Source organism: Rhodnius prolixus, unplaced genomic scaffold (genome assembly GCF_049639745.1).
Source record: "Rhodnius prolixus isolate KJV_2025 unplaced genomic scaffold, Rpr scaffold_5, whole genome shotgun sequence".
Lineage (NCBI taxonomy): Eukaryota > Metazoa > Arthropoda > Insecta > Hemiptera > Reduviidae > Rhodnius > Rhodnius prolixus.
Window position 1 is genome coordinate 42,859,594 of NW_027411624.1, and position 21,013 is coordinate 42,880,606.

The 21,013-nt window shown below is 28.8% G+C and overlaps 1 protein-coding gene across 1 annotated transcript in view; it reads right to left on the minus strand.

The window, feature by feature from the left end:
- LOC141458926 (UPAR/Ly6 domain-containing protein crok-like) overlaps positions 1 to 21,013 on the minus strand; it is a 55,106-nt gene that overhangs the window by 14,152 nt on the left and 19,941 nt on the right. Inside the window, exon 2 of the mRNA XM_074137514.1 lies at positions 15,300 to 15,378. Coding sequence (XP_073993615.1) covers positions 15,300 to 15,378 — 79 coding nt within the window. The remainder of the gene's footprint in view (positions 1 to 15,299; positions 15,379 to 21,013) is intronic.

Genomic DNA, 21,013 nt, shown 5'->3' on the forward strand with positions numbered 1-21,013 from the left:
TACAGGTGAAATATAAACAAAATCTATCGAGTAGATTACGAGATATCTGAAGTAAAAGAATTTACTGTTTCAAACGAAGCGAAAATTTAACACTAAATATCTCGTTTTCTAATCGACAGATTTTTACGAAATTTTATACAATTATAGACAATAAGTCTTTATATACAGGTGAAATATAAACAAAATCTATCGAGTAGTTTACGCGATAATTGAAGTTAAAGATTATACTGTTTCAAACGAAACGAAAATTTAACACTAAATATCTCGTTTCCTATTCGACAGATTTTTACGAAATTTTATACAATTATAGACAATAAATGTCTTCATATACAGGTGAAATATAAACAAAATCTATCGAGTAGAATACGAGATATTTGAAGTTAAAGATTATACTATTTCAAACGAAACGAAAATTTAACACTAAATATCTCGTTTCCTACTCGACAGATTTTTACGAAATTTTATATAGTTGTGTACAATAAATGTCTCCATTTACAGGTAAAATATAAACAAAATCTATCGAGTAGATTACGAGATATTTGAAGTTAAAGATTTTACTGTTTCAAACGAAACGAAACTTTAACACTAAATATCACGTTTCCTACTCGACAGATTTTTACGAAATTTTATATAGTTGTGTACAATAAATGTCTCCATTTACAGGTAAAATATAAACAAAATCTATCGAGTAGATTACGAGATATTTGAAGTTAAAGATTTTACTGTTTCAAACGAAACGAAACTTTAACACTAAATATCACGTTTCCAACTCGACAGATTTTTACGAAATTTTATACAATTATAGACAATAAATGTCTTTATATACAGGTGAAATATAAACAAAATCTATCGAGTAGTTTACGGGATATTTGAAGTAATAGATTTTACTATTTTAAATGAAACGAAACTTTAACACTAAATATCTCGTTTCCTACTCGGCAGAATTTTACGAAATTTTATACAATTATAGACAATAAATGTCTTTATATACAGGTGAAATATAAACAAAATCTATCGAGTAGATTACGAGATATCTGAAGTAAAAGAATTTACTGTTTCAAACGAAGCGAAAATTTAACACTAAATATCTCGTTTTCTAATCGACAGATTTTTACGACATTTTACACAGTTATAGATAAATGTTGTCTACATAAACAGGTGAAATATAAACAAAATCTATCGAGTAGTTTACGAGATAAATGAAGTTAAATATTATCCTGTTTCAAAAGAAACGAAAATTTAACACTAAATATCACGTTTCCTATTCGACAGATTTTTACGACATTTTACACAGTTATAGATAAATGTTGTCTCCATATACAGGTGAAATATAACCAGAATCTATCGAGTAGATTACGAGATATTTGAAGTTAAAGATTTTACTATTTCAAATGAAACGAAACTTTAACACTAAATATCTCGTTTCCTACTCGGCAGAATTTTACGAAGTTTTATACAATTATAGACAATAAATGTCTTTATATACAGGTGAAATATAAACAAAATCTATCGAGTAGATTACGAGATATCTGAAGTAAAAGAATTTACTGTTTCAAACGAAGCGAAAATTTAACACTAAATATCTCGTTTTCTAATCGACAGATTTTTACGAAATTTTATACAATTATAGACAACAGTTGTCTCCACATTCAAGTGAAATATAAACAAAATCTATCGAGTAGTTTACGCGATAATTGAAGATAAAGATTTTACTGTTTCAAAAGAAACGAAAATTTAACACTAAATATCACGTTTCCTACTTGACGAAATTTTATACAATTATAGACAATAAATGTCTTCATATACAGGTGAAATATAAACAAAATCTATCGAGTAGTTTGCGGGATATTTGGAGTAAAAGATTTTACTATTTCAAATGAAACGAAAATTTAACACTAAATATCTCGTTTCCTACTCGACAGAATTTTACGAAATTTTATACAATTATAGACAATAAATGTCTTCATATACAGGTGAAATATAAACAAAATCTATCGAGTAGAATACGAGATATTTGAAGTTAAAGATTATACTGTTTCAAACGAAACGAAACTTTAACACTAAATATCTCGTTTCCTACTCGGCAGAATTTTACGAAATTTTATACAATTATAGACAATAAATGTCTTTATATACAGGTGAAATATAAACAAAATCTATCGAGTAGTTTACGCGATAATTGAGGTAAAAGATTATACTATTTCAAACGAAACGAAAATTTAACACTAAATATCTCGTTTCCTACAGGACAGATTTTTACGAAATTTTATATAGTTGTGAACAATAAATGTCTCCATTTACAGGTTAAATATAAACAAAATCTATCGAGTAGATTACGAGATATTTGAAGTTAAAGATTTCACTGTTTCAAACGAAACGAAACTTTAACACTAAATATCACGTTTCCTACTCGACAGATTTTTACGAAATTTTATACAATTATAGACAATAAATGTCTTCATATACAGGTGAAATATAAACAAAATCTATCGAGTAGTTTATAAGATATTTGAAGTTAATGATTTCACTGTTTCAAGCGAAACGGAAATTTAACACTAAATATCTCGTTTCCTACTCGGCAGAATTTTACGAAATTTTATTCAATTATAGACAATAGATGTCTTCATATACAGGTGAAATATAAACAAAATCTATCGAGTGGTTTACGGGATATTTGAAGTAAAAGAATTTACTGTTTCAAACGAAGCGAAAATTTAACACTAAATATCACGTTTCCTACTTGACAGAATTTTACGAAATTTTATACAATTATAGACAATAAATGTCTTCATATACAGGTGAAATATAAACAAAATCTATGGAGTAGTTTATAAGATATTTGAAGTTAAAGATTTCACTGTTTGAAGCGAAACGAAAATTTAACACTAAATGTCTCGTTTCCTACTCGGCAGAATTTTACGAAATTTTATACAATTATAGACAATAAATGTCTTCATATACAGGTGAAATATAAACAAAATCTATCGAGTAGTTTACGGGATATTTGAAGTAAAAGATTTTACTATTTCAAATGAAACGAAAATTTAACACTAAATATCTCGTTTCCTACTCGGCAGAATTTTACGAAATTTTATTCAATTATAGACAATAGATGTCTTCATATACAGGTGAAATATAAACAAAATCAATCGAGTGGTTTACTGGATATTTGAAGTAAAAGATTTTACTGTTTCAAAAGAAACGAAAATTTAACACTAAATATCTCGTTTTCTAATCAACAGATTTTTACGAAATTTTATACAATTATAGACAACAGTTGTCTCCACATTCAAGTGAAATATAAACAAAATCTATCGAGTAGTTTACGCGATAATTGAAGATAAAGATTTTACTGTTTCAAAAGAAACGAAAATTTAACACTAAATATCACGTTTCCTACTTGACAGAATTTTACGAAATTTTATACAATTATAGACAATAAATGTCTTCATATAGAGGTGAAATATAAACAAAATCTATGGAGTAGTTTGCGGGATATTTGGAGTAAAAGATTTTACTATTTCAAATGAAACGAATATTTAACACTAAATATCTCGTTTCCTACTCGACAGAATTTTACGAAATTTTATACAATTATAGACAATAAATGTCTTCATATACAGGTGAAATATAAAAAAAATCTATCGAGTAGAATACGAGATATTTGAAGTTAAAGATTATACTATTTCAAACGAAACGAAAATTTAACACTAAATATCTCGTTTCCTACTCGACAGATTTTTACGAAATTTTATATAGTTGTGTACAATAAATGTCTCCATTTACAGGTAAAATATAAACAAAATCTATCGAGTAGATTACGAGATATTTGAAGTTAAAGATTTTACTGTTTCAAACGAAACGAAACTTTAACACTAAATATCACGTTTCCAACTCGACAGATTTTTACGAAATTTTATACAATTATAGACAATAAATGTCTTTATATACAGGTGAAATATAAACAAAATCTATCGAGTAGTTTACGGGATATTTGAAGTAATAGATTTTACTATTTCAAATGAAACGAAACTTTAACACTAAATATCTCGTTTCCTACTCGGCAGAATTTTACGAAATTTTATACAATTATAGACAATAAATGTCTTTATATACAGGTGAAATATAAACAAAATCTATCGAGTAGATTACGAGATATCTGAAGTAAAAGAATTTACTGTTTCAAACGAAGCGAAAATTTAACACTAAATATCTCGTTTTCTAATCGACAGATTTTTACGAAATTTTATACAATTATAGACAACAGTTGTCTCCACATTCAAGTGAAATATAAACAAAATCTATCGAGTAGTTTACGCGATAATTGAAGATAAAGATTTTACTGTTTCAAAAGAAACGAAAATTTAACACTAAATATCACGTTTCCTACTTGACAGAATTTTACGAAATTTTATACAATTATAGACAATAAATGTCTTCATATACAGGTGAAATATAAACAAAATCTATCGAGTAGTTTGCGGGATATTTGGAGTAAAAGATTTTACTATTTCAAATGAAACGAATATTTAACACTAAATATCTCGTTTCCTACTCGACAGAATTTTACGAAATTTTATACAATTATAGACAATAAATGTCTTCATATACAGGTGAAATATAAACAAAATCTATCGAGTAGAATACGAGATATTTGAAGTTAAAGATTATACTATTTCAAACGAAACGAAAATTTAACACTAAATATCTCGTTTCCTACTCTGCAGAATTTTACGAAATTTTATACAATTATAGACAATAAATGTCTTTATATACAGGTGAAATATAAACAAAATCTATCGAGTAGATTACGAGATATCTGAAGTAAAAGAATTTACTGTTTCAAACGAAGCGAAAATTTAACACTAAATATCTCGTTTTCTAATCGACAGATTTTTACGAAATTTTATACAATTATAGACAATAAGTCTTTATATACAGGTGAAATATAAACAAAATCTATCGAGTAGTTTACGCGATAATTGAAGTTAAAGATTATACTGTTTCAAACGAAACGAAAATTTAACACTAAATATCTCGTTTCCTATTCGACAGATTTTTACGAAATTTTATACAATTATAGACAATAAATGTCTTCATATACAGGTGAAATATAAACAAAATCTATCGAGTAGAATACGAGATATTTGAAGTTAAAGATTATACTATTTCAAACGAAACGAAAATTTAACACTAAATATCTCGTTTCCTACTCGACAGATTTTTACGAAATTTTATATAGTTGTGTACAATAAATGTCTCCATTTACAGGTAAAATATAAACAAAATCTATCGAGTAGATTACGAGATATTTGAAGTTAAAGATTTTACTGTTTCAAACGAAACGAAACTTTAACACTAAATATCACGTTTCCAACTCGACAGATTTTTACGAAATTTTATACAATTATAGACAACAGTTGTCTCCACATTCAAGTGAAATATAAACAAAATCTATCGAGTAGTTTACGCGATAATTGAAGATAAAGATTTTACTGTTTCAAAAGAAACGAAAATTTAACACTAAATATCACGTTTCCTACTTGACAGAATTTTACGAAATTTTATACAATTATAGACAATAAATGTCTTCATATACAGGTGAAATATAAACAAAATCTATCGAGTAGTTTGCGGGATATTTGGAGTAAAAGATTTTACTATTTCAAATGAAACGAATATTTAACACTAAATATCTCGTTTCCTACTCGACAGAATTTTACGAAATTTTATACAATTATAGACAATAAATGTCTTCATATACAGGTGAAATATAAACAAAATCTATCGAGTAGAATACGAGATATTTGAAGTTAAAGATTATACTATTTCAAACGAAACGAAAATTTAACACTAAATATCTCGTTTCCTACTCGACAGATTTTTACGAAATTTTATATAGTTGTGAACAATAAATGTCTCCATTTACAGGTAAAATATGAACAAAATCTATCGAGTAGATTACGAGATATTTGAAGTTAAAGATTTCACTGTTTCAAGCGAAACGAAAATTTAACACTAAATATCTCGTTTCCTACTCGGCAGAATTTTACGAAATTTTATACAATTATAGACAATAAATGTCTTCATATACAGGTGAAATATAAACAAAATCTATCGAGTAGTTTACGGGATATTTGAAGTAAAAGATTTTACTATTTCAAATGAAACGAAAATTTAACACTAAATATCTCGTTTCCTACTCGGCAGAATTTTACAAAATTTTATTCAATTATAGACAATAAATGTCTTCATATACAGGTGAAATATAAACAAAATCTATCGAGTGGTTTACGGGATATTTGAAGTAAAAGATTTTACTGTTTCAAAAGAAACGAAAATTTAACACTAAATATCTCGTTTCCTACTCGGCTGAATTTTACGAAATTTTATACAATTATAGACAATAAATGTCTTTATATACAGGTGAAATATAAACAAAATCTATCGAGTAGTTTACGGGATATTTGAAGTAAAAGATTTTACTATTTTAAATGAAACGAAACTTCAACACTAAATATCTCGTTTCCTACTCTGCAGAATTTTACGAAATTTTATACAATTATAGACAATAAATGTCTTTATATACAGGTGAAATATAAACAAAATCTATCGAGTAGATTACGAGATATCTGAAGTAAAAGAATTTACTGTTTCAAACGAAGCGAAAATTTAACACTAAATATCTCGTTTTCTAATCGACAGATTTTTACGAAATTTTATACAATTATAGACAATAAGTCTTTATATACAGGTGAAATATAAACAAAATCTATCGAGTAGTTTACGCGATAATTGAAGTTAAAGATTATACTGTTTCAAACGAAACGAAAATTTAACACTAAATATCTCGTTTTCTAATCAACAGATTTTTACGAAATTTTATACAATTATAGACAACAGTTGTCTCCACATTCAATTGAAATATAAACAAAATCTATCGAGTAGTTTACGCGATAATTGAAGATAAAGATTTTACTGTTTCAAAAGAAACGAAAATTTAACACTAAATATCACGTTTCCTACTTGACAGAATTTTACGAAATTTTATACAATTATAGACAATAAATGTCTTCATATACAGGTGAAATATAAACAAAATCTATGGAGTAGTTTATAAGATATTTGAAGTTAAAGATTTCACTGTTTGAAGCGAAACGAAAATTTAACACTAAATGTCTCGTTTCCTACTCGGCAGAATTTTACGAAATTTTATACAATTATAGACAATAAATGTCTTCATATACAGGTGAAATATAAACAAAATCTATCGAGTAGATTACGAGATATCTGAAGTAAAAGAATTTACTGTTTCAAACGAAGCGAAAATTTAACACTAAATATCTCGTTTTCTAATCGACAGATTTTTACGAAATTTTATACAATTATAGACAACAGTTGTCTCCACATTCAAGTGAAATATAAACAAAATCTATCGAGTAGTTTACGCGATAATTGAAGATAAAGATTTTACTGTTTCAAAAGAAACGAAAATTTAACACTAAATATCACGTTTCCTACTTGACAGAATTTTACGAAATTTTATACAATTATAGACAATAAATGTCTTCATATACAGGTGAAATATAAACAAAATCTATCGAGTAGTTTGCGGGATATTTGGAGTAAAAGATTTTACTATTTCAAATGAAACGAATATTTAACACTAAATATCTCGTTTTCTACTCGACAGAATTTTACGAAATTTTATACAATTATAGACAATAAATGTCTTCATATACAGGTGAAATATAAACAAAATCTATCGAGTAGAATACGAGATATTTGAAGTTAAAGATTATACTATTTCAAACGAAACGAAAATTTAACACTAAATATCTCGTTTCCTACTCGACAGATTTTTACGAAATTTTATATAGTTGTGAACAATAAATGTCTCCATTTACAGGTAAAATATAAACAAAATCTATCGAGTAGATTACGAGATATTTGAAGTTAAAGATTTTACTGTTTCAAACGAAACGAAACTTTAACACTAAATATCACGTTTCCAACTCGACAGATTTTTACGAAATTTTATACAATTATAGACAATAAATGTCTTCATATACAGGTGAAATATAAACAAAATCTATCGAGTAGATTACGAGATATTTGAAGTTAAAGATTTCACTGTTTCAAGCGAAACGAAAATTTAACACTAAATATCTCGTTTCCTACTCGGCAGAATTTTACGAAATTTTATACAATTATAGACAATAAATGTCTTCATATACAGGTGAAATATAAACAAAATCTATCGAGTAGTTTACGGGATATTTGAAGTAAAAGATTTTACTATTTCAAATGAAACGAAAATTTAACACTAAATATCTCGTTTCCTACTCGGCAGAATTTTACAAAATTTTATTCAATTATAGACAATAAATGTCTTCATATACAGGTGAAATATAAACAAAATCTATCGAGTGGTTTACGGGATATTTGAAGTAAAAGATTTTACTGTTTCAAAAGAAACGAAAATTTAACACTAAATATCTCGTTTCCTACTCGGCTGAATTTTACGAAATTTTATACAATTATAGACAATAAATGTCTTTATATACAGGTGAAATATAAACAAAATCTATCGAGTAGTTTACGGGATATTTGAAGTAAAAGATTTTACTATTTTAAATGAAACGAAACTTCAACACTAAATATCTCGTTTCCTACTCTGCAGAATTTTACGAAATTTTATACAATTATAGACAATAAATGTCTTTATATACAGGTGAAATATAAACAAAATCTATCGAGTAGATTACGAGATATCTGAAGTAAAAGAATTTACTGTTTCAAACGAAGCGAAAATTTAACACTAAATATCTCGTTTTCTAATCGACAGATTTTTACGAAATTTTATACAATTATAGACAATAAGTCTTTATATACAGGTGAAATATAAACAAAATCTATCGAGTAGTTTACGCGATAATTGAAGTTAAAGATTATACTGTTTCAAACGAAACGAAAATTTAACACTAAATATCTCGTTTTCTAATCAACAGATTTTTACGAAATTTTATACAATTATAGACAACAGTTGTCTCCACATTCAATTGAAATATAAACAAAATCTATCGAGTAGTTTACGCGATAATTGAAGATAAAGATTTTACTGTTTCAAAAGAAACGAAAATTTAACACTAAATATCACGTTTCCTACTTGACAGAATTTTACGAAATTTTATACAATTATAGACAATAAATGTCTTCATATACAGGTGAAATATAAACAAAATCTATGGAGTAGTTTATAAGATATTTGAAGTTAAAGATTTCACTGTTTGAAGCGAAACGAAAATTTAACACTAAATGTCTCGTTTCCTACTCGGCAGAATTTTACGAAATTTTATACAATTATAGACAATAAATGTCTTCATATACAGGTGAAATATAAACAAAATCTATCGAGTAGATTACGAGATATCTGAAGTAAAAGAATTTACTGTTTCAAACGAAGCGAAAATTTAACACTAAATATCTCGTTTTCTAATCGACAGATTTTTACGAAATTTTATACAATTATAGACAACAGTTGTCTCCACATTCAAGTGAAATATAAACAAAATCTATCGAGTAGTTTACGCGATAATTGAAGATAAAGATTTTACTGTTTCAAAAGAAACGAAAATTTAACACTAAATATCACGTTTCCTACTTGACAGAATTTTACGAAATTTTATACAATTATAGACAATAAATGTCTTCATATACAGGTGAAATATAAACAAAATCTATCGAGTAGTTTGCGGGATATTTGGAGTAAAAGATTTTACTATTTCAAATGAAACGAATATTTAACACTAAATATCTCGTTTTCTACTCGACAGAATTTTACGAAATTTTATACAATTATAGACAATAAATGTCTTCATATACAGGTGAAATATAAACAAAATCTATCGAGTAGAATACGAGATATTTGAAGTTAAAGATTATACTATTTCAAACGAAACGAAAATTTAACACTAAATATCTCGTTTCCTACTCGACAGATTTTTACGAAATTTTATATAGTTGTGAACAATAAATGTCTCCATTTACAGGTAAAATATAAACAAAATCTATCGAGTAGATTACGAGATATTTGAAGTTAAAGATTTTACTGTTTCAAACGAAACGAAACTTTAACACTAAATATCACGTTTCCAACTCGACAGATTTTTACGAAATTTTATACAATTATAGACAATAAATGTCTTCATATACAGGTGAAATATAAACAAAATCTATCGAGTAGTTTATAAGATATTTGAAGTTAAAGATTTCACTGTTTCAAGCGAAACGAAAATTTAACACTAAATATCTCGTTTCCTACTCGGCAGAATTTTACGAAATTTTATACAATTATAGACAATAAATGTCTTCATATACAGGTGAAATATAAACAAAATCTATCGAGTAGTTTACGGGATATTTGAAGTAAAAGATTTTACTATTTCAAATGAAACGAAAATTTAACACTAAATATCTCGTTTCCTACTCGGCAGAATTTTACAAAATTTTATTCAATTATAGACAATAAATGTCTTCATATACAGGTGAAATATAAACAAAATCTATCGAGTGGTTTACGGGATATTTGAAGTAAAAGATTTTACTGTTTCAAAAGAAACGAAAATTTAACACTAAATATCTCGTTTCCTACTCGGCTGAATTTTACGAAATTTTATACAATTATAGACAATAAATGTCTTTATATACAGGTGAAATATAAACAAAATCTATCGAGTAGTTTACGGGATATTTGAAGTAAAAGATTTTACTATTTTAAATGAAACGAAACTTCAACACTAAATATCTCGTTTCCTACTCTGCAGAATTTTACGAAATTTTATACAATTATAGACAATAAATGTCTTTATATACAGGTGAAATATAAACAAAATCTATCGAGTAGATTACGAGATATCTGAAGTAAAAGAATTTACTGTTTCAAACGAAGCGAAAATTTAACACTAAATATCTCGTTTTCTAATCGACAGATTTTTACGAAATTTTATACAATTATAGACAATAAGTCTTTATATACAGGTGAAATATAAACAAAATCTATCGAGTAGTTTACGCGATAATTGAAGTTAAAGATTATACTGTTTCAAACGAAACGAAAATTTAACACTAAATATCTCGTTTTCTAATCAACAGATTTTTACGAAATTTTATACAATTATAGACAACAGTTGTCTCCACATTCAATTGAAATATAAACAAAATCTATCGAGTAGTTTACGCGATAATTGAAGATAAAGATTTTACTGTTTCAAAAGAAACGAAAATTTAACACTAAATATCACGTTTCCTACTTGACAGAATTTTACGAAATTTTATACAATTATAGACAATAAATGTCTTCATATACAGGTGAAATATAAACAAAATCTATGGAGTAGTTTATAAGATATTTGAAGTTAAAGATTTCACTGTTTGAAGCGAAACGAAAATTTAACACTAAATGTCTCGTTTCCTACTCGGCAGAATTTTACGAAATTTTATACAATTATAGACAATAAATGTCTTCATATACAGGTGAAATATAAACAAAATCTATCGAGTAGATTACGAGATATCTGAAGTAAAAGAATTTACTGTTTCAAACGAAGCGAAAATTTAACACTAAATATCTCGTTTTCTAATCGACAGATTTTTACGAAATTTTATACAATTATAGACAACAGTTGTCTCCACATTCAAGTGAAATATAAACAAAATCTATCGAGTAGTTTACGCGATAATTGAAGATAAAGATTTTACTGTTTCAAAAGAAACGAAAATTTAACACTAAATATCACGTTTCCTACTTGACAGAATTTTACGAAATTTTATACAATTATAGACAATAAATGTCTTCATATACAGGTGAAATATAAACAAAATCTATCGAGTAGTTTGCGGGATATTTGGAGTAAAAGATTTTACTATTTCAAATGAAACGAATATTTAACACTAAATATCTCGTTTTCTACTCGACAGAATTTTACGAAATTTTATACAATTATAGACAATAAATGTCTTCATATACAGGTGAAATATAAACAAAATCTAACGAGTAGAATACGAGATATTTGAAGTTAAAGATTATACTATTTCAAACGAAACGAAAATTTAACACTAAATATCTCGTTTCCTACTCGACAGATTTTTACGAAATTTTATATAGTTGTGAACAATAAATGTCTCCATTTACAGGTAAAATATAAACAAAATCTATCGAGTAGATTACGAGATATTTGAAGTTAAAGATTTTACTGTTTCAAACGAAACGAAACTTTAACACTAAATATCACGTTTCCAACTCGACAGATTTTTACGAAATTTTATACAATTATAGACAATAAATGTCTTCATATACAGGTGAAATATAAACAAAATCTATCGAGTAGTTTATAAGATATTTGAAGTTAAAGATTTCACTGTTTCAAGCGAAACGAAAATTTAACACTAAATATCTCGTTTCCTACTCGGCAGAATTTTACGAAATTTTATACAATTATAGACAATAAATGTCTTCATATACAGGTGAAATATAAACAAAATCTATCGAGTAGTTTACGGGATATTTGAAGTAAAAGATTTTACTATTTCAAATGAAACGAAAATTTAACACTAAATATCTCGTTTCCTACTCGGCAGAATTTTACAAAATTTTATTCAATTATAGACAATAAATGTCTTCATATACAGGTGAAATATAAACAAAATCTATCGAGTGGTTTACGGGATATTTGAAGTAAAAGATTTTACTGTTTCAAAAGAAACGAAAATTTAACACTAAATATCTCGTTTCCTACTCGGCTGAATTTTACGAAATTTTATACAATTATAGACAATAAATGTCTTTATATACAGGTGAAATATAAACAAAATCTATCGAGTAGTTTACGGGATATTTGAAGTAAAAGATTTTACTATTTTAAATGAAACGAAACTTCAACACTAAATATCTCGTTTCCTACTCTGCAGAATTTTACGAAATTTTATACAATTATAGACAACAAATGTCTTTATATACAGGTGAAATATAAACAAAATCTATCGAGTAGATTACGAGATATCTGAAGTAAAAGAATTTACTGTTTCAAACGAAGCGAAAATTTAACACTAAATATCTCGTTTTCTAATCGACAGATTTTTACGAAATTTTATACAATTATAGACAATAAATGTCTTTATATACAGGTGAAATATAAACAAAATCTATCGAGTAGTTTACGCGATAATTGAAGTTAAAGATTATACTGTTTCAAACGAAACGAAAATTTAACACTAAATATCTCGTTTCCTATTCGACAGATTTTTACGAAATTTTATATACTTGTGAAAAATAAATGTCTCCATTTACAGGTAAAATATAAACAAAATCTATTGAGTAGTGTATAAGATATTTCAAGATAAAGATTTTACTGTTTCAAAAGAAACGAAAATTTAACACTAAATATCACGTTTCCTACTTGACAGAATTTTACGAAATTTTATACAATTATAGACAATAAATGTCTTTATATACAGGTGAAATATAAACAAAATCTATCGAGTAGTTTATAAGATATTTGAAGTTAAAGATTTCACTGTTTCAAGCGAAACGAAAATTTAACACTAAATATCTCGTTTCCTACTCGGCAGAATTTTACGAAATTTTATACAATTATAGACAATAAATGTCTTCATATACAGGTAAAATATAAACAAAATCTATCGAGTAGATTACGAGATATTTGAAGTTAAAGATTTTACTGTTTCAAACGAAACGAAACTTTATCACTAAATATCACGTTTCCTACTCGACAGATTTTTACGAAATTTTATACAATTATGGACAATAAATGTCTTCATATACAGGTGAAATATAAACAAAATCTATCGAGTAGTTTATAAGATATTTGAAGGTTAAGATTTCACTGTTTCAAGCGAAACGAAAATTTAACACTAAATATCACGTTTCCTATTCGACAGATTTTTACGAAATTCTATACAATTATAGACAATAAATGTCTCCATATACAGGTGAAATATAAACAAAATCTATTGAGTAGTTTACGAGATAATTGAAGTTAAATATTATACTGTTTCAAACGAAACGAAAATTCAACACTAAATATCACGTTTTCTATTCGACAGATTTTTACGAAATTCTATACAATTATAGATAAATTTTGTCCCCATAAACAGGTGAAATATAAACAAAATCTATCGAGTAGTTTACGAGATAATTGAAGTTAAATATTATACTGTTTCAAACGAAACGAAAATTTAACACTAAATATCACGTTTCCTATTCGACAGATTTTTACGAAATTCTATACAATTATAGACAATAAATGTCTCCATATACAGGTGAAATATAAACAAAATCTATCGAGTAGTTTACGAGATAATTGAAGTTAAATATTATACTGTTTCAAACGAAACGAAAATTTAACACTAAATATCACGTTTCCTATTCGACAGATTTTTACGAAATTCTATACAATTATAGACAATAAATGTCTCCATATACAGGTGAAATATAAACAAAATCTATCGAGTACATTACGAGATATTTGAAGTTAAAGATTTTACTGTTTTAAAAGAAACGAAAATTTAACACTAAATATCACGTTTCCTACTCGACAGAATTTTACGAAATTTTATACAATTATAGACAATAAATGTCTTTATATACAGGTGAAATATAAACAAAATCTATCGAGTCGTTTACGAGATATTTGTAGTGTAAGATCTAATAATTTCTGAAGAGAGCAGTAAACCCAAGAGATGACTTAATGTGTACTGGGTAACTTCTTCCCTCAGCTAATAATGAATGAGTAGTGTCAATATTATTGTCATTGTCACTATTAGTGACGATAGCTATTGTAGCTAGCGGTGGTCTAATATCCAAAACAATCAAAACAAAAAATCGTTGGGCCGAGAAGCGATTTATTGTTAAATGCTTAGTACAAACTATACAGACTCGATTGAAATGCGTGCGCATACATGTACGGACCAATTTATGAAAAAATTAATTTTTTAGACTGGGGAGACATTTCTGGTGAAAAATCAATACAGAAATATTCGATACAATAGCTGTTTAAGTAATGTAGTAAAGAGTAATGCCTATTTTCATTATCATGAGTACTTTAAATCAAACCATCGATTAGTACGGTTTATACTTCCTGTTTCTTAGTACAATAAGAGGAGGAATAAAATGTACAAAAATTGCATTTGAGAACAGAACGGATGTAACGGTTAATAATAAGGAAATTAATTAACTAAGTTCAAATTAAATGATAATAATCTAAAAACTATTTTCTTACATATGTTGTGTGGTATTAAACGGATCACCACATCTTGGATCTACGTCACTGGAACAAACCCAACAGTGGATGCTCTCGCCTGAAACAAAGAAATTAAGTTGTTGTTAAGAAATAGAAAAAGATTGCGTACCTCATATTGGAATTATAAGATTCAAAAATTTAAGATATAAGTCTTCGACAACTTCCTGATTCTTAGGTTTTATTTAAATCCAAAACCGGAAGAGAAATTTAATTGACGGAACCTTTTGCGGCTTTTTGTCTATAAAAAATTTCAACAACTATAAAGCTTTATACTTTCTTTACAATAACACTAACGTGCTATTGCAACCAATGTATAGATGTACCACCTATAAAATCACTTATAATGTTTCCTCTCATGGTATCCGGGAATCTTCTGGACATAAGTCAATAAAAATAGTAAAAGAGTATTTATAAACTTAAAGCTTCTTTAAAATTACTAATATTTAGTGAACATGTTTATAGTTAAGTGTGAAATATGATTCTAAGACCGGATGTTATTCGATACCCTACCTACTACCCTTTCCCTAAACTTCTAAACCGGAAAGTATTAAGGTTTCTTCAAAACTTTTTCTTGGCTTCCTTTAGTTATTGTTTTTATGCTAAGCTGGAAAAAAAACTTGTGTCACTAAGTCCATTTACTACAAATCGAATATTAATTTAAGGGGGGGGGGGGGAAATCCCTTTGTCGTCTGTTAAAAATAAAGTTTCACTTAGACGCACTTTTGTTTTCTCTCACTTGTACGTAGTATTTACAGCCAGTAAACAGCTGTTATAAAGAAGCTACTTTACTTAATTTATTTTGTATTATTTATAGACTAACATTGACACACATAGGGTGCGTTCCACAACGATAACGCTCACGACCGAGGTTTTGCCGCGTTCCACTTGCTTGCGAATGTTACAATCGATTTTAACCGTTCATGTAAACATTACAAATGGCGGCCTCGAAAATAAGTCAGGAGCTTGAAGAGGTTGTATTTTTAATTTTAACCCCGTTTAGAAGCAGTTATAATAAACTTTATTAATTATAGGTACAGTTGACTTATATTAAAAATATATATTGCATAGTGCAATTATTTATATTACATTTTAGTGATGTATTTATAAAATTTACGTTTAAATAAAATTAAAATGTCTTTTGTGGCAACAGTAGGATATTTCGCTGGCTCAATATTACAAGGTTCTATGTGACCAGAGGCAGGTTTAGAGAAAACCAAATTTCAAATTTTTATTCTACTATTTTTAGATAAGTTAGCGCCGCAAAATTGAGTCTAACTGTTACTAATGTGTAAACTAAACAACAAAACTGAATAATTCCCATTTCGCCTTATTTAGATTAGATTTAATTAAATATGTTTCATCGTACAACTTTGATACTGAAAATTTTTGTTTAAAAATTTTTAAATGTTACATAGAACTTGGATTTTCTGAATTTAAGCGGGTTATTAAAATAAAGGAAGAACAATAATGGGCGCATTCAGCAGACAAGAGCGCTACGGAACTATCCGTTGAATGGCGCACTTTTAGCATCGCTCTCCACATGTTGGGAGCGGAAATTTTCTATGCTACTTCGACGAAGCGGTGATCGCTACTAGCAAAGTACGTGTATTTATAAAAACAAGTTTGAAATTTTTCCAATTTTTTTGGTAATTAAACGCAACTCTCCCAAAATTACCAAATAATTATTAAACCTTCTTGTTTTTAACAGATGTAATATTAATGTAATAAAAAAATGTAACATACAACCTTGTAATATTGAGCCAGCGATTTATTAATGCTAACGTAATAATGCTTTAAAAATTTCTTCATCTAGTTCCGATGAAGAGTGTAATGTAATTTTACAAGATCGCAATAGTGAAAAGCGAAAAACTTAGGCCACGTAAGTAAAGTAATCGCCTATTTTTTCAGGCAGGGCTTAACGTCCAACTACCAATTAGGTGTCGTGGACGGAGGCGACTAGCAAACATACTTTACTATAAATTTCTTGTATTAAACATTAAATAAAATCCAAGGCCTAAGACCGGGAATCGAACCCACTAAACCAACAATACATATTATCTTCGCAGGTCTTAGGCCACGTATTATTAACTATCAAAGTGTAATTGATCGTTATTCTGTGATTTAGTATGTAAAGGGAGAAGTAATTTTTCATTTTATTATTTTTTCTAGACTTTCGAGAAACACATTCAATTATTTACATGAGATAATACTTTCATTTACCTGACAGAATTTTTTCGGAGGATTGTTGTAAATAATCACCAATATATTGTTTGGGTATGACATTCCAGATTAAGATTAAGATTCTAAAAATGGGAAGAAATCTTTGTAGCTACAAATCATTGCGGGGCCAAATTAGGATTATTTTCTTGTTTTGTTTCACAAGACAGATTATGTATAGATTATATTGTTTCTATTAAGACTTCTTATTGTACAGCTTGTTCCATTCCAGTTACTTTTAAACTCACTAAGTTATTAACAAGGTTTGTTAAGTCTAATTTAAAACAACGCATCTTCTTCTGTTTTTATTACTTTTTTTTTGTCGTTGGAGAGCACGTCTCATTGCAGGAAATAAACAATGTAGGCCAGACGTCTTTTGTGTGCGGGGATATTAGCGTACGTCTCGTGATATGTATAATAAATTTCTATTTTTTGTTGCTAGACATGTCTTTTACATTATAGTTGTAACGCAAACTACAATTTACACTCTTCCATTGTATATTTCTCTTAGCCTTCGTGGTATATATTTTTTTTTGTTTTTTTTTTGGCATTGTCTTCCGCCATACAGCCAGCATCGTCTAGTGCTTATCACTAGAATATCACTCACTCTCCATTCTTACTTATAAATACATTCGCTTCACTCATTCATCCCTCTACTATATACAACTATTTACATACAAACTTACAAACTAATGGATGGATCAGTACTCTATATTCCTGCCATCATTATAGCTTAACCGAAATTAAAATCACCATAATCCTTCTCTTAACCAAAGCGGACGAACAAAGGTTGTGCAGGTGCAGGAACGATAAGTATTAAGAAGGATTTTCGGACCTGTAAGGACGCAGCAGAATGGCTATAGAATCAGGACGATTCGAGAAGTGGTTCAACTGAGTTCGGTGAGCCTGATATAGTGGCCACTATAAAGTCTGGGTAGACTACGATGGCTGGGACATTTGCACCGAATGGAGGAGACTTTGAGGTCCCAGGAAAGCTCTATATGGACACCCTGGTGGAAAAAGGCCGAGGGATAGGCCTCGACTAGGATGGTGTTGACCGACGTACAGGAAGATTTGGAAGTCCTTGGTCAGCAGAGATGGCAAGAAATAGAGATAGGTGGAGAGCTGTAGTGGCTGAGGCTCGGGTCCTTCATGGACCGTTATAGCCCTTGAGTAAGTAAGTAAGTAATCCTTCTCTAATTTTCACCATTTTCTTCCATTCATTCTAATTCGGCTATAACTTTTAAATACATTCGTATTTCTTCGCTAGCTCTGCTACAGGATTTAAGCACATAGATGTTGCTGGAGAATATTACGTCTTCGTAGCGAAATAGTGTGTCTAAATACCTGTTTAAGTCGTCAAACATTCGTTTCCTTTCTACTCACATAACGTGGACATATCCATTATTATGTTGTCTTGAAATCCTCCTCCACATTGCAATGATCGTTTGTTGCATCATTCTTCGTTCAATTTACTACAAAATTTAAACCCAATTCCTCACACCAATGTTGCCCGCTACCCTTTGGGGGCTGTTCATTCATAAAATGACTAAACTGGGAAACCCCCCACCTCCACCACCACACACAGATCCTAAAAAGAGATGAACTACTCAACAGATGTTCTGGTCCATTGAAAAGACTACCTGATCACAGTTTCCAGCCTCCTCTCAACCAACCACACAAACCTCCAGTGTAGTACAATCACTTCAATCCAAAATCCTAAATCTCTTATCGTGCACCTTTCTAGATAAACTTCGCGTAAGGCGCCCTTACGATTTCCTCTGCGAGTGACGAGAGCAATTAGCTCAACAATCAGTGCTGTCAAAGTGACTCACAGCATTACAAAGACCAGTGTAACAATACTTAAGAAGGAGTGTAAGGGTTACAATTTCGAAAGTCGGATATGACGGGTAACTCACCAGCTAGCTGTAAGTCGCTAGTGAAAGTAAATTGTTGACTTTCATTTTAATGACGCAAAGTTATATAAAAAAAAAATGTTTATTGTCTACTTAATAGTCACAAGATAAAACCGTAAAAAAGTTCAATAATTATACAGTTTGATACAACCAAACTATGCAGAACAAAAGAATATCTAGTCCAGAGCGTTGAACACGTGACTAGAACTACAAGGCCGTTGCACATTAGCCACGCTATCTTACCACAAAGCGCTCAAGTTGTTCTTTGAGACGATGGCCCTCCCCAAACTGTGTATTATTTTTTTATTTTTAAGGATTTAAGGCTTGTCAACATCAGAGGAGCTTTTTTTCAGTGCATTGCCGGCCTCCAGACAGTGTTCTCTCGTTACAGACAACACTCTGTCCATCACCCGTACAGTGGAGCTGTAAGAAGCTTTGTGGGAAGAGGAAAAAAAAAAATCTAAGTCAGTCAACAGCTGGATTCAAACCCTGCGACCTCCGCGTGTGAATCCAATACGCTAAACGCATAGCTACAGTGTACGAGTAGGTTCCCCTATGTAGGTCTTGATGAGTGAGCAACCTACACTGTTGAATATAAGTTTAAAGGGTGAACCTATCTCTTAAGCTTGTGAAGTGCATGTCTGAAAAAAGTAATCCGTAAAGTTTTTTGTAGGACATACTTGAGAAAGGTGGCCTCGCCAAAACGTGGTCTGAACCATTAATTGAAAAGTCATATAAAGAGTGATTAAATCAATTTTATTATCGATTGAAATCGAAATTTAGTTCACTAATTGATTGTCATATGATTAAAAGTACGATTAATTTCGTCGATTAAATTCTGATTAAAATTAAAAATAAAATCACAATTAAAAAATTCAAATAATTAAAATGATTCATTTGTATTTTTAATCAGTGCCCACCTGTGCTATGAAGTTACATTAACTGACTTTGACCAATGTCTTATTTCCGGATCTCTTAGTGCAGCGTTTTCCAACCTAATTTTGGCTCGCCTACCACTTGGTAGTACATCATGCTAAATTGTACCACTTCGTAAAAATGATTGTATTTCGTGAAATTTGTTATTCCGAGTGTGTTATTTTACTATTATCATCTTTACTAGTACAGAGATACCAATGTATCTGTTACAAAGGAGTACCAAGTTCATGTTCACTTTATAAACTTTCACTTACACTTCGTGTTCACTTTGTAAAGTGTAAGATCTTAGTTTTTAAACTTTCTTTAAATAATTAAAAATTGCGTACATATTTTTCTCTTCAAAATTATTAATTAATTTACAAAGTTCTTCTTTAGGATTATTATATTTGGGCCCAAATCTTCTAAATTAATTTCTTTTAAGCATCCAACTACCTGTAAGTACCAATTAAATTTAATGTTGCTTGGATAGAGCTTACCCATTACAATCCAGTCTCTTTAAGCAGAGCTTTACATAGTTATCATTCAAGTTCTGTCACATGACAATTCTATTAAATTTTCTTTATCTTTTATTGATAATGATGTAGCTTTTCCTAAATTTTCTTTATAGAAGGGGGGTTTTGAAAG